Source organism: Pinus tabuliformis, chromosome 8 (genome assembly GCF_031772625.1).
Source record: "Pinus tabuliformis cultivar Carrire ecotype Pingquan chromosome 8, CPIR1, whole genome shotgun sequence".
NCBI lineage: Eukaryota > Viridiplantae > Streptophyta > Pinopsida > Pinales > Pinaceae > Pinus > Pinus tabuliformis.
Window position 1 is genome coordinate 1,540,499,790 of NC_142294.1, and position 15,496 is coordinate 1,540,515,285.

At 37.7% G+C, this 15,496-nt stretch overlaps 1 protein-coding gene across 1 annotated transcript in view; it reads right to left on the reverse strand.

Moving 5' to 3' along the window:
- Nucleotides 1-4,150, reverse strand: part of LOC149241809 (uncharacterized) — an 86,785-nt gene extending 82,635 nt beyond the window's left edge. The window contains exon 1 of the mRNA XM_089374054.1: nt 3,835-4,150. Coding sequence (XP_089230180.1) covers nt 3,835-3,939 — 105 coding nt within the window. The 5' untranslated portion in view covers nt 3,940-4,150. The remainder of the gene's footprint in view (nt 1-3,834) is intronic.
- Between the last annotated feature and the right edge of the window lie 11,346 nt (nt 4,151-15,496).

Genomic DNA, 15,496 nt, shown 5'->3' on the forward strand with positions numbered 1-15,496 from the left:
ATCTACAATAGGTCTGCCAACAAATGACAAATAAGCCTTCACAATAAGACGATTTGACCACAAATAATAAGTAAATATGCTCCAGGGGCGAGAGGATGAGACTCGTAATACGAGATCTACAAAAATTGATACAAGGGAGATCTGCCACCAATGATAATACAAGATAGAGATCTTGCCAATAATATGAAATCTGCCAAACAATAATGCAAGAAAGAAATCTCCAGAAATGCGAGAGAGAAATCTCCACTAGATCTGCCAATGATGAAACGAAATAACAGGCTTCCAATAAATCTGCTAACAGTGAGAGAGATAAAATACTAATGCAAGGGCTTTATCACCAATGCGAAAGAGATCACCAATGATGACAAGAGATCTACCACTGATAATCAGAGATCTGCCACTAATAATCAGAGATCTGCCAATGATGATAAGAGATCTGCGACTGATAATCAAAGATCTACCACTGATAATCAAAGATCTTCCACTGATAATAAGAGATCTACCAATGATGATAAGAGATCTACCACTGATAATAAGAGATTTGTCAATGATGATAAGAGACTTGCCACTGATAATCAGAGATCTGCAAATCTGCAATAAATCTGCTAAAAATAAGAGAGATAAACTACTGATGCGAGGGATTGATCACCAATGCAAGAGGTAGATCACCAAAGCAAGAGAGAGAGAACTCAATGATTTGCAAATGAAGGCTTCTCTTCAATATATAGGAATCTCTGTGACAAAATCCCTAACTCGAGTTAGAATTTTGGAAGCTCCTGGCATGATTCATTTTTGCACATGTTGAATTAGATCACTTAAGTGATTTTATTTTGCACCTGTGAAAATACCTTTATAAAACAATTTTAAAATTACTTTTGCACTTATAAAAATAATTTGCACTTGAGAAATAATTCGTTTCAAGGTGAAAGGGGTTAACTCATAGAGTGTTTTCCTAGGGAAATTTCTCCCTTAGTTGTACAAAATTCAACAATGGAACCCACCAGTTCAACCAGTTTGGAGGCAAAATCAATCTGAATTAGTGCTCTGGACCATTTTAGGTCGATTTGGTATCAAATCGACAAGTTCTATACAGTGTTGCACCGTGTAGCTAGGGATAAACCTAATTTTAAAAACAACAAATTAACTTATTTGCAAGCATAATATCTTACCCTAGATCCCTACTAATGTTATTTAAATACACCCTTCCCCCTCCATTGCACTCACCTTAATAATTAATGGTAATATTAAATTGTTAAAGTTTACTTGAATTTTTAACATTATCATTAATTGTTTCAAGATGTTTTAGACTCGTTCCAACCTCATTGGATTTCATATGGAGAAAGTAGAATTTTCGATCCCATTCAAAATTCAACAGACTTGCCCACAAGGCATATAATAGACGGTGATGGGGTGTATTATTAAAGCACTCCATGATGTGAAGGTCACTGGTTCGAAACTCCGTGGGCAAAAATCCAACTATGTTAAAGGTTGTTGTGGCCCAGGCCAAGTGCAATCCCCGGGTGATTTTGACGGCTTAGATGCCCCTAGGTCGCGGTTTCTCAAGCCAAAAGTTAAGCGTACAGTCATCTCATAACTCACACAACTTGGCAAAAAAAAATCAACAGACTTAACAATTTTCATGGTTTCAAGATTGGCAAGATTGCAATGTTTCCATTGGATTCTATCATGTATAAGGGTATGGAACTAGCATTTTATAAATAGCACTAACCCCTCTATGTACCTTGATGATGGTGGCATTGATTGTTGAATTCCTTTGTCATGACCCTAGTAAAAGCATACCCTTCACTCAAGCAAAATCACTCATTCGACAGGTTAAGTTTTTCTATCTTATTTTAATGCTTAGAGGGTGGAATTAATGATGAGGATCCCAATATAGGTGGGTTTTTTATGTTGTGTTGTTATTTGTTGTAGCATGATTTTCTTCGGGCTCTAGAGGCCATCTTTGTTGATGTATTTTTTATTCATAGATGAATTGAACTCACGGTCATTTTGATTATATGCATCCTTACTTGCTATAAACACTAGAAACTTGCATATTTGTGTATAATGGTTTGGATTCATATGGATGCATGTGAATATATATGTTTTTTTCACAAAATTTGAATAATTTATGTATTTTTGGCTGACTGGGTTTTTTGGTCTTGGCTTTTTCAGATTCCGATCCAGTTCACAATTTTGGGATCAACCAATTCGATGATGGTCCTGGTTCTAAAAACATTAGTCCCAAGCTCCACCAGTTAAGTACCCAACACTCCTCCCCAGCAGGCACCTCCACTAATCAAACAACCAACTCCCCCATTATGTGCACCCAATAGGTTAGTCAACATGACAAAAGGAGTAACAACCTCCCATGTCAGGGCACCATGCCAACACACAAACCAAGGTCAAACATCCACCCAAAATATGCCATCCATATGTCCATGAAGTATTGCCAAGGGGTTATGAGACATAGCACTCTCCTAGCAAGGTGAAAACATTTTTGGAGTAACCCCAAAAGCCAACAATTAGGCACCCTTATGGATGCAAAGTCTAGTCACAAAAGCACCAGCGTATTCCGAACCAAAAAAACACTACAACCAGCAATGTAATTGAGTGGGGGAGATTCACACCCACTTTGATACCAGACCATGCAGAAATTAACAAGAGAGTGAGGATTGAATGGAAGCAACAGAAAACCCTGATTCTGCAAGAAAATGAATGCTAAACCAGCACTAAGAGAGCAACTCTAGAGAGAGAAGTTACCCAAGAATAATTGCACTAGAGCGAGAGAAAATAGCCGAGTACAAGATCTCTTTCAGAAAGAATCAAAGAATGATCTCCTGATATGAATAATACAAAATAAGAGTTGGTGTATATATACATAATTCATGTAGTAAGGCGCTTTTCCCAAGAGGGGTTATGGGCCTACGTTGACTAGGCCAGCATCAACCAAACCTAAATATAATAATGAGATCAGTCTTAGCCAAAAGTGAAGCTTACATCATTTCTTCTTGGGAAATAATGTCACTAGTAAATATGATTTTAATCTTCATCCTTTGGTATATTTCACTCATATTAATTATTTTCTCAACACCTCGATATTATAAGTAAAGAACATAGAACATTCCTTTTTGGTTAAACTGAGTCTTAAATTTTTCCATGGTGGCCTCTGTCTGATTGATTAAGCTCATCCCAGGCATTGCCCTTGGTCGGTACCCTGGATGCTATAATGATCCGATTGTCTCTGTTGAGATTTTAATGTTCGCGAACCTAATGAAAATGAGTGGAATTCCCCAATTGGGATAACCATGATGCCGTTTGAGCTATTGTCAATTGTTGAGTAAAGTTCTCTGAGCACACGCCTTTCGCCTTCCGTGACTTGACCGTTCTAGTACTCCTGCATTTTTTTTGTTAGGCTCCCTAGTAACAAGGGTAAACGTCAAGAGCTTCAAGAGGTGCTTTCCCAATCAGCGGTCAAGAGTTCAACCTAGAACCAAAACACTTGCAGAGCACAACAGCATTAATGCCCTAATATCATGAGTGTGAATTAGCGAAACTCACGGCCTCATAAACTCAATCATAATGGAGTGAAGTGACCAATGAAGTTCTTTTTAGCCCAACTACCAAACAAATTTAAGAGACCAAGTATAGGCAGAGCAGCCAAATCTAAGAAAATGCCCACAACCCAAAAAGCAGGAATTGATTTTCACTCATAAAATGCAAAATGCCCAAAACTCTAGTTTGTTTTTATTTATAACCCAAAAAACCACTACAGATATCAGAGATGCCCAGAACACTAGAGATATATGCTAAATCAAAAGGTTTGAGAACTACCTTGAATCCAGCAAAAGAAGAGCAAGCAATCCTAGAGGTGTTTGCTGCTGCAAGCCGAGCATTGGTCACCTGAGGGAGATGCAAAACGTAAGTGGATAAAGCCATCTTCTATTCTGTTTTTCCGTGTCCAGAGAGAAACTGATTATCTAAATGTTAATCCTTTCCAATGGAAATAAGGTAACATGAAAACTCGTGGTTACTTTTTCTACAGCACTGTCATTCATATATACCGAGAATGATATTGCTTCATCTAAACCATCATTTAACGCAGTATATTAATGGTTTATGTAAGTTAATCATTTTCCAGTAAGCACATATGATATCTCCGACCCTTTCATCTGCAATCCAGCCCTATTTATTCATTTGTTTTTGTTTTATTTTTTAACTATTTATCATTGTTAATATTTTTTTAATTCTCTATCATTTTGAGTACATGTTGAGGTGTTTTTTCTTTTTTAAAACCTCTCGAGGAAAGAATTCGGGAAATCCAAATTAAAAGCATCTTTCGTTTTTTCCTTTTACCTATCACATAAATGACACATGTTGTTTTTTGGTTTTTCTCTCTTCATTGTAATAATAGCAAGTGTATTATTTTTATTTTTATTTTAAAAAAATAGAAGAGTTAAAAAAATCAAAATTTAAAAAATATATTATTATAATTTATAAGGTTTGCTATTATTTTTATTTTTATTTTAAAAAAATAGAAGAGTTAAAAAAATCAAAATTTAAAAAATATATTATTATAATTTATAAGGTTTTAGATAGAGAGTGATCATGGTATTTTGTTAAGACATTCTTTGATGTGAAGTTACAGGGGTTTTGTTAATACACTCTTTGATGTAAAGTCATTGGTTCAATTCCCAACCCGATCAGGATGATATATTGGACATGATGAAGATGTAGTTCTGCTAAACTTACAAAATATATATATATATATATATATATATATATATATATAATAAGGATTTAATAAAATTAGATTAATTAATTTAAATTTATCAAATTAATAAAACATAAACAATTTTTTTCTTTATCAAGTAAAAAAAAAAATGAATTACATAATATGAGTTATTTAAATAGTTGTGATGGGTGGTATAGTTAGTTGAAGTGCCCCACTAAGTTTTTGGCTCTTTGTCATGAGAAGTGGATTCAATTTATCTTAAGTTTATCAAGATCAAGTCCCTTGTGTTGAGTAGGTTAGGCTATAATATATATCTAAATAGAAAATTTAAAAGGTTAAAAACTGCATTATATAATATAAAAAATTTAATTATTAATGTATATATAAATAACATGATTTCTTTAATTATTAATGTATTGTAAATAGATGTGGATTCAATTTCTCTTAAGTTTATCAAGATCAAGTTCCTTTTGTTGAGTAGATTATGCTATAATATATATCTAAATAGAAAATTTAAAAGGTTAAAAACTGCATTATTTAATATAAATTCTTTAATTATTAATGTATATCTAAATAACATGATTTTTTTAATTAGATTTTTTGATGCGATCGTTGAGCTCTGGAGCGCTGCCATGAAACCCTAGCTACGCTTTGGCGCCTCTGCGCCCTTACTGCTCTACGGCCTGTGGCTTTGGGCCCTCTGCCCTCCTTTTCTATGCTCTTTCTTGAGTTCCTGCAATTCAGAGCACTCATCTACTGCTGGGAGGGACTAGTAAGCCGGGCTCGCCCTCATGGAGGTCCTGAGCTCGCCCCAAGCAGGGCCTTCATCAGTCGAAGCCTTCTCTCGGCGCTTGGTCAGCTTGCCGCAGAAGAAAAAGAATGAAGCAACCAAGTTTGTCAAGAGGCTGGAAGACATTCCTGAAATCTCCCTGCTGCCTGAGACCCCGATTCAAGTCGCCCTCTCCTTGGCTGAGCAGGCTCTTGTTGGCCAGTTCACCGGTCTATGGCCTTCTCCTAAGACCACTGAGACCTGGGTTAACAAGAACTGGGCTCCTCTGATCAAGAGCAGCATCACCTCTTACTTCTTAGGACGAGGGTTCTTCCTCTTCGAATTCACCTCAAAGGATGACAAGGACCTGATCTTTCAGAATGGCCCCTATTTCATGGGCCCCCAGGGCTTGTACCTCAACAGATGGACGCCGGATTTCGACCCTGCAGTAGATGTTCCCACGGCTATCCCTGTATGGGTCAGACTCCCTAATCTCCCAGTTCATTGCTGGAACTAGGACTCGCTGAAACACATCGGAAACGCCCTTGGGAAATTCATAGATAGGGCAAACAACAAAGATCAATACGACTGTGCCCGTATCTGTGTAGAAGTAGACCTAGAGGTGGGTCTCCCGGAAGCCATCAAAATCAAAGTAGGAAACTGGACCCATTTGCAGAAGCTGGACTACGAGCAGTTGCCTTTCAAATGCCGAAAATGTCATGTCTACGGTCACTTCGCCAGAGGATGCCCAACCAATGTGGAACCAGAAAAGGGTAAAGAATAAGGTTGGAACCAGGTCAAGCGCGCCAGGAAAATCCAAAAGTAGGTTGGTCCAAACGGAAGAGGTCCTCAGGCCCCTCCTCAGCAACCCCCTCCTAGAATGGATCAAGAAAATCAATTCGCTCCTCTAAGCTCGCAAATAGAGGAAACTCAGGAACCAGAAAATCAAAAATCAACCCCACCCTCTAAAGGTACCCCCAAAGGTTCTGGAAATGGAGTTGAGCAAGCTGGAAGTGGTGTTCCAGCAATAGATATGGCACTTGCTAAGAGCTCCAAAGGAAACTCTATCGAAGTAAAGGAAGATGAGCATGAATTGGATTGCTCGGAGGAAGAAGGGGAAATAGGAGAATCCCAAGCTTCGATAAGGAGATCCACAAGAGGTCGTAAATCAGATCGAGAAAAAAGAGAGCAGGAAAATTTCAAGGATAAGCTCCAAGGCAGCCAGCCAACCCTTGAGAAGCTACTAGCATCAAAAGCAAAGACGACGAGAAACTAGCCCCAAGGCTCCAAGGGAGCCAACCAGAAATACAAATGATGAAGATAGTCTCCTGGAACTGTAGAGGTATGGGGAGCAGAATCAAAGAAGAAGCCATCAGAAGTTTAATAAGAATAGAAGCTCCTGACATACTTCTCATCCAGGAGACCAAACTGGAAGACTCTGTCTTCCTTCAGGCAAGTAAGAAACTCTGGAACAAATGTGAGGCGAAAGCAATCTCAGCCCGAGGGGCTTCCGGTGGGTTGGGCACTCTTTGGAATGCTAGCAAATTCTCAGTCATTTCTGAGACCCTCAATACTCACTGGCTGTTTTTAAAATTGCAGCACTTAGATTCAAAAGAGATCATCAGTCTCTTCAATGTGTACATCCTTGTGAACGCTGTGGAAAAAAAGGCTTGTTGGGACTCCATTAGAACCCAAGCAGATCTCGTTAATCTTGAGAATACCATCATAGCAAGAGATCTTAACCTCACCCTCTTATCAGCAGACAAGAGAGGAGGCAGCATTGTTCGAGATCCAGCAAGGGAATGGGCAGAGGACCTTATGCAGGACTGGGACCTGCTAGACATCAAGCCAATCTCTGGTAAGTACACTTGGACTAATAAAAGAATTGGCCCTGGCCACATTGCTGCCAGATTGGATAGATTCTTACTTCAAAGCTCTTTTCTTCTACTTGGATTAGAGGCTAGAGTTCATATTCTCCCATGCAACACTTCTGATCATAAACCCATCAAGCTGGAACTGGTGTTTCAGCTTGACCTAGGTCCAATTCCCTTCAGATTTAGCCCACTCTGGGCTAAGGAATCGGACTTCATGCAATTAGTTAAGGGCATCTGGATGCAGCCAGTCAAAGGCTCCCCCTTTTTTGTCTGGGAGGAGAAGCTCAGAAGAGTGAAAAGGGCTTTAAAAAGCTGGGCCAAAACTCTACCCAATCCAGCAAATGAAAGAAAAAATCTCCAACGCATTCTGGAAAATCATCATCTCCAAGCTGAAACAGCTGACATAACTAAAGATATTCTAGACAAAGAAGCCCAGCTCCAGCAAAACTATCACAAGGCTTGTCTAGCAGAAGAAGAGTACTGGAGACTTAAGTCACGCAGCCTTTGGCTTAAAGTAGGGGACAGGAACTCTTCCTTCTTCCATAAACAAGCTTAGGCAAGGAAATGTACCAATTCCATTTCCGAAATCAAAGATGGCACTATTACTCACAAAGACAATGCAAGCATCAAAAAAGCTGCCTCCCTTCACTTTAAAAGCCTGTATAGTGAAGATATAAATCTGGACCAAATCTCTGATATGATTGACGTGGTTCCCTCCTTGATTACTGTTGAAATGAATCACCTTCTTGAAGCTAAAGTCACCAAGAATGAAGTCAAGGATGCCCTCTTCACCATGGACCCAGACAAAGCCCCTGGGCCAGATGGATTTACAGCCAGATTCCTCTAATCTTGCTGGCCGATTATGGAAAAAGATCTATACAAAATGGTTATTAAGTCCCAAGCTTACCAGAAAATCGAAGGCAGCACAAACTCTGCTTTTCTTGCTCTCATCCCCAAAGAGAAAGGAGCCAACACCTTCAACAGGTTTCGACCAATTTCGCTATGTAATATTGGTTACAAACTGATTACTAAAGTCATCGCTAATAGACTTAAGCTCATCCTCCCCAAAGTCATTCCGGAAAGCCAAGGAGGATTCATTCAAGGGAGACAGATAGTGGACAATTTCATTATGGTCCAAGAGGCAATCCACTCAAGTCTGAGTCGCAATGAAAAAGGTATGGTTGTCAAGCTCGATTTAGCAAATGCTTTTGATAGAGTCAAGCATAGTTTTATGCTGAAAGTCTTACACAAATTTGGATTTGGGGAGAAATTTATAAATTGGATTCGGGCCTGCATTTCGGAGCCTTGGATTGCTCCTTTAGTAAACGGCAGAGCTGCTAACTTTTTCAAAGCCACGAGAGGGCTCAGGCAGGGGTGCCCTCTCTCACCCCTTCTATTCGTTCTTCAAGCCTCTGTCCTCAGCTTCTATTTGGAAAAAAAATGATGGACCAGGAAATTGTTGGGCTTTGTATAGCAAGAGGAGTTAAAAACATTAATCATGCCCTCTTTGTGGATGACACCTTGTTATTGGGAGCTACCTCTGTGCTTATAGCCTCCAGATTTAAAGGAGTCTTGGACGAGTTTTATATGATCTCGGGAAGCAGCCTTAACAATGGCAAATGCCATATCTATTGCTGGAACACCACTTCTAGCTTACTCAACTCCATTTCCAGAACCTTTGGTTTCGCAGCCTCCTCAAAATGGACTTCCTTCAAGTACCTTGGCCTTCCTGTATTTCTTAAAAGAGCCTTCAGCAGAGATTGGCTCCCCCAATTGGAGAAATTCAAAAACAAGTTGCTTGCCTAGGGCTTTTCCTGGCTCAACATTGCTGGTAAGTCTGCCCTTATTAAATCAGTCCTTAACAGTCTTCCCTTATATCAATTTTTAGTTCTTCTAGCTCCCTCTGGCATTCTCAGAAAAATGGAGGAGATCATTCGGAAATTTTTTTGGAAGGGGGGCAAGCAAAATGAGAAAAAGATTTTGTTTTTCAGCTGGGAATCCATCTCCAAACCGCTCTTGGAAGGAGGTTTGAACTTCAAAAATCTTGGATATCAAAATATCGCTATGGGAGTTAAGCTCATCTGGAGAATTATTGCTCCTAACCCTGGCTAGGCACATCTAGCTCTTTGGAAAAAATACTTTAATGGCAAGCGCTCCTGCTGTCTAGACCATCCTCTGTCGCTCCTGAATATGCCCTTCTAGAAGCTTTGTACCAAAGCCTGTCTGCTCATAAATACTCATATGTACTGGGTCCCAGGCAATGGAAAAAGGATCAACCTTTGGTCAGACAGAATTATGAAGAATGACTTGTTGGGAGACTGTCACTCTCTTCAAACGTTGCGCAGTTGGATGAATGATGTTGGATTGCACTCCCTGTGGGATATCTTAGTTTGGCAGGATTCACGCTGGGCTGGCTGGAAACTTGAAATGCCCCCAAATTTGTCTATGGAACGCGAGGAACTACTCTCCAAGCTTCACGGATTGGCTCCAACGCGGATGCGTAGCAAGGATTCAAGAGGTTGGGGTGTGGAGGCTCATGGTTATTCCGTTGCTCGGGGGTACGCCAAGCTCTGTGAGCGCCCCCATGTGGCCACGAACCCAGAGCCATGGAAAGGGATATGGCATTATCCCTCACTGCCAAAAATCGATTTCTTCAATTGGCTATTATGCCATTCCAAAATCTTGACAGATGATAATCTTCAGAAGCGTGGCTTCCACGGCCCTTCAAGGTGCAGACTTTGCAAGGTAAATCAGGAAAGCGTTTCTCATTTGATGCTTGAATGTTCCTTTACATTGCAGATCTGGACCAAGCTGCTGGAAACTTTGAGTTCCAACTTCGTGTTGCCTTCCTCCACTGCTAATTTTTTTGTCAAATGGCTGCAAAGGTACCCTAGTCCTCCTCCAAAAAACAAAATTATTAGAGCTGCTTGGTTTATTCTCCCTAAAATTACCTGCTGGCATATTTGGCTTGAGCAAAACAAAAGGATTTTCAGAAATAGCGAACAGGATGTCAAACTAGTGGTACTTAAAATTAAATACCAGCAGAGTGCCTGAGAGACCATAAAGATGATTTATATCTCACCCAACAAGATAAAAATTGGGGATCTTCTCTCGATCTACAGTTCCAAAAATTGGCAAAGAGTATCTCCCTCCCAAAAGTTTGGCAAATAAGGGCTACAGCAAAAGAGTTCCAGGGATGGATGGCAAACCAACAGAGGCACTCTCTATTTTTTGATGGGGCTGCAAAGGGCAATCCTGGAAGAGCTGGTGCTGGAGGAGTTATATTGAATCCAGCTGGTTTTAGGATCCACAGTTTTGCCTGGGGTTTGGGCATTGCTTCCAGCATTCAAGCTGAGGCTTTGGCTCTTTTTCAAGGACTCAAGATTCTGAAAGTGTTGAACATCAGGGAGGCTAATGTTATTGGAGACTCTCAGGTTATTATTAACACTATGGTGACCCATTCTAAGCCAATGGACCTAAGGCTAGCAAGGCTGATTCACAGAATTTCAGACCTTGGAGACTCTTTCCAGAACTTGAATTTCTATCATGTGTTGAGAGCCAATAATAAGGAGGCGGACACTGAAGCTAACAAAGCAGCCCTTCTTACGGTTGGTGCCCTGCTCAGAGGCGGATAGGAAATATGGGAGCCAATTCCTTAATTTAGAAATTTGTCATGTTTTATTGCCTTCTATTAAATCAGTTTGTTTGTATCCAAAAGCTTGGGAAAATCTCTGAAATTGACCGCATAGTAGCAGCAAAAAAGAGATGTGAGCTAAACATAATTGTCACGGTCTTGCAAGGCTGTTCGGCACTTCTGGATTTAGACTCACCTTTTGTAATCCGCTCTTTGGCATTAAGGCCAAGTTTCTAATATATCCTCTACCCGTTTCTGTAAAAAAAAAAAAAAAACAAACAAACAAACAAAAAAACATGATTTTTTTAATTATTAATATATAGTAAATATGTGAAGAAGAATAGTTTGAGAGGTTAATAATTGCATATTGTTCTTCCATTTAATATTGGGATTGACCTTGGCCTAAGCTCAACCTAGCTCAAAAAAAAACAATAATTATAAATTATTATTTTATATGTTGTTGAGAAATGTTTTATAAATTCAATTCACTTAATAAAATATACTAAATTATATCAATAAAATTATTAAATATATTTTATATTAATATGTAAAAACGTCATATATATATATATATATATACACACAAACGCACATTAAACTATGTAATAAAGTTGTATTGTTTGCCCTAAGAAATGGAAGCAAATTAGTGTTGATCCATTTTAACCACGGATCTTACAAGAGTCGCGAGGGATCAAATCTCTTGAAGTGCAAACTTTTTTATAGTGCAAAACTTAAAAAAATTTGCACCTCCAAAGATTGCATCCCTCTAGGGACTTTATAGATGATGATTAAGATGAATCTCTCTCTCTCTCTCTCTCTCTCTCTCTCTCTCTCTCTATATATATATATATATATATATATATATATTCATTTTTTAAATTGCATTTTTGAATGCATTAATAGATTCAACCCCTTGAAAATTCCTTGAATACATGGAATAATTAAACATGCAATTCCAACAAATATTTGCTCCATTCAAAATTAACCCTTAATAAAAGGGTCAAAATGTAAAATAATGATACTTGAAATGTTATAACAATAAAAATTTAATCTTTTAATTACTTTGTATAATATATAGACACTATTATCAGCCCCAAGGGTTAGCTTAGTTGGTCAAGTTCTCGTTGCTAAGTACCTCGCCAATTGGGAGGTCACAGGGTCAAATCTCCTTGACACCCTTGGGGTTAGGCCTTGCTTGTTTGGCTAGTGGGTAGCCTTGCCTAAGATACATAAATTCCTTACATTAATGAAAGGTTGTTATAAGTGGAAAGTAGATAGAAATTGGATGATAAGAATGATCAATTGGGATTTGTTTGCTCATCCAAAAGTTATAGAATTCAATATTGCAGTCTCGAATGATGAAAGAGACTTCTGATAGAACAATGGCATAATTATATGCAAGAAAAATATTGTTGGATCTCCTTCTATGAATAGAAAAAGAAAATTCAAAGCATTCAAATGGTGGAAGGATAAAAAGCCAAAAAACTGGAAACAACAGTTTACAGCCTGAGACACAAATGGAAAAGCCTAAATGGTAGCAAGATTGAATCAAGATCCACATTTCCTCCCTTAAAAGAGATTGTCCTAGAAGAAGAAAATAAGCAATTATGAGCCATTCCCCTAGTCCTAAAAGAGGACCAGACATTAACTAATACCGAGGGTAGACTGCAAACTATTAGTGAGCAAATTAACTGGACAAACATTTCCCTCAAAGGAATGGTAGTACATGTTTTTGTAACAAATGATTATGCCCGAAAAAGGCATATAGATGTTGTACAAACATAACTCTATAGTTTCTTCATTAAATGACTTCAATTATTCTATTTCTGAAATCAAGGAGAAAACAAAAGAGATAAAATGATAACTTCACGAATAGACCAAAAGAATAAAACCAACAATGAAGAAATGATAGACGGATTGAGTATGGCATTCCAAGCCATGGGGAAAATTCTTGAAGAAATTAAGACAAAAACTGAAGTTATCCAACAAAGTATCACCATTAAGAAACAAGAAATAAATATCCCTATTCCTTACCTTTTCAGTCATCCAGTTACCAATATTACCGCTATTGCTCAAAAAGGCACAAAAAGATTTCTCTTCCTTTTCCCTAAAGAAGAATTTGAAAAGGGACCTTCCTTGCAGCCTTCAAGAGAAATCCTCACAAGGAAGAAAAAGGGAGAGAACACGCACTTGTAACACAAACTCATGTTCTCCCAGCCAAAGAACCATTGCCTTCGAATCTGGCCAGACCACCTGCCCTTGATCTCTATGGGAAAGGAAACTACCAGATATTGAGTTTTGTTGAAGATTGGTATCCGAAATGGAATATTAATGGTCGATTTATTGGCCAAATAAAGAAGGTTTTGGACAAAATGTTTGATTCTTATAAGATTATGTGCATGAAAGGAAAAAACATAAATAGAAGCATGAGAATGTATAATACAATGTTTTACAAGAACACTATCCAGATGGTGGGAAAGTGAATCTTCTTCAACTTTAATAGACAAAATGGAGAAAGAAACTTTAAAGGATGATAGTGGGGATGTCATCCACCATGAAAATGGTGATTCTGTGAGCAATATGATAGGATTTGTCACTTCCATGATTCTAGAACATTGGTGTGGCACGGAAAGCATGCACTCATATTAATGAATATGAAATGCAAAAAGATGTCACATTATGATGATTTTCACAGAGAATGGACACAAAGGACCTTTGAAGTAAAAGATAGCAAAAATTTGCTATGGAAGCAACTATACGTGGCAATTATTCCAATAAAGTTCATAAAATATCTCAAAGCACAGGGAAGTCTTTAAGTTTCCCGATGAATCATATACCTGGGGTGAAATTTATTATATCATTACTAATGCCTTGGTTGGCTTGTGTACAAACATGAAAGTAAGCAAGTCCATTCAAAAAAGTCTAGACTTTCAAATAGTAAAGCTATTTGTGAGAAATATGGATTGATGATTGATTATCCCATAGGAAGAAAGAAGAAGGATAAAAGAATCCTCAGAGGAAAAGGTATACAAACAAGCCCTACTTCTCAAAGAAATATCCTCAAAAAAAGGAAGATATAGAAAAATACAAAAGAACCATTATTATGCTCTTGAGGATATCCATTTACAAACAACTAAACAACAAGCATGGCAATCAATATCTTGTTGGCTTTGTGACCAAAAGGGTCATCTTGCAAATAGATGTCCACAAGGACACTATAAGGAAAATACCTTCTAGCGGAGGTTATAAAGAAGGTTTTTAATGTTATAAAACTGGCAAAAATTGTCAAAAAAAACTTTGCTACAACATTTGTTTGCGGTAGTAGATGTTTTAGAGGAGATGATAATGGAACTTCGTCACAACTGAAAAATATGGGTGGCAGGTTTTAGCGGTGCGCTTCATGGAAACAATAGCACAGGTGGGTTAAATAAATAAAAGCACTGGGGTTTCATACATAACCAAAAGCCCTGAGGCGTTGAATGCAAAGAATACTAGTGTCTAAAATGTATACAACCTTAGTGCGTATACATTAACAAAATTCCCCGGAATGTTCTTTTCAAGAACAACAACAAGGCAGGCAAAAAAATATTGCAGACTTGGTACTTTGATTTAAATTCGCAACTCCGATGTTTATGATTTGCATAAAAGCATTGGTGTGCTACTCATATAAAAGTACCAGTGTTATTAATTTGAATGATGCACTGGGGCTGGAAATGATATTTTGTAGCACTGGGTTATTATTCTATGAAAGCACTGGTGCTTTAAGAATTATAGTGCACCAGGGCATTAAATGCAAACAACATCGGTGCTTGAAGAATATAACGCCCCGATGTTGTAGTTTTTAGAAAAGGCACTGGCCATGCAAAAAATCTTGAAGTAACACTGCTTTTAGATAAAATAACGCACCGATGTGTGTTTATGTTATAGATGCACTGGTATTTTATATGAGACTTTCTCTTTTTTAGAAACATCGACTTGTGACAATGCAATTATTATGATTTTTTTAATTCATTATTCATTGCAAAATCGACATATATCTTATAACAATATTTATATAAATTAAATTTTGATTAGTGCATTTGTATATGATGTTTGGATTAATTTTTTATATCATCATATTTTGCATCTCTTCATTATAATATTTAATCATCCATATATTTAATCAATGGTGTAACATTTCACAACAACATTGGATAACACAATAGAATAAATTAAAATGTATTTTAGTATATATCAATAAGAGACTCTTTGTCATACAAAATGGGATAGTTATTGGTAATCCCTTGTCTTTCAATTGGGACACTATGTCCATTACATTAAACAAAATGTCTCATTTTCACAGATAATTATTTCAAAAAATACAACAGCTTGCATTGATATTCAAATAGCTCATCATTCTTCGTTGGAACTGTTGTCAGTGTTCGAGCTACTTCCACGACTTGGGTTATTTGGACGAATGTTTTGTTGATTGCATTAATTGTTTT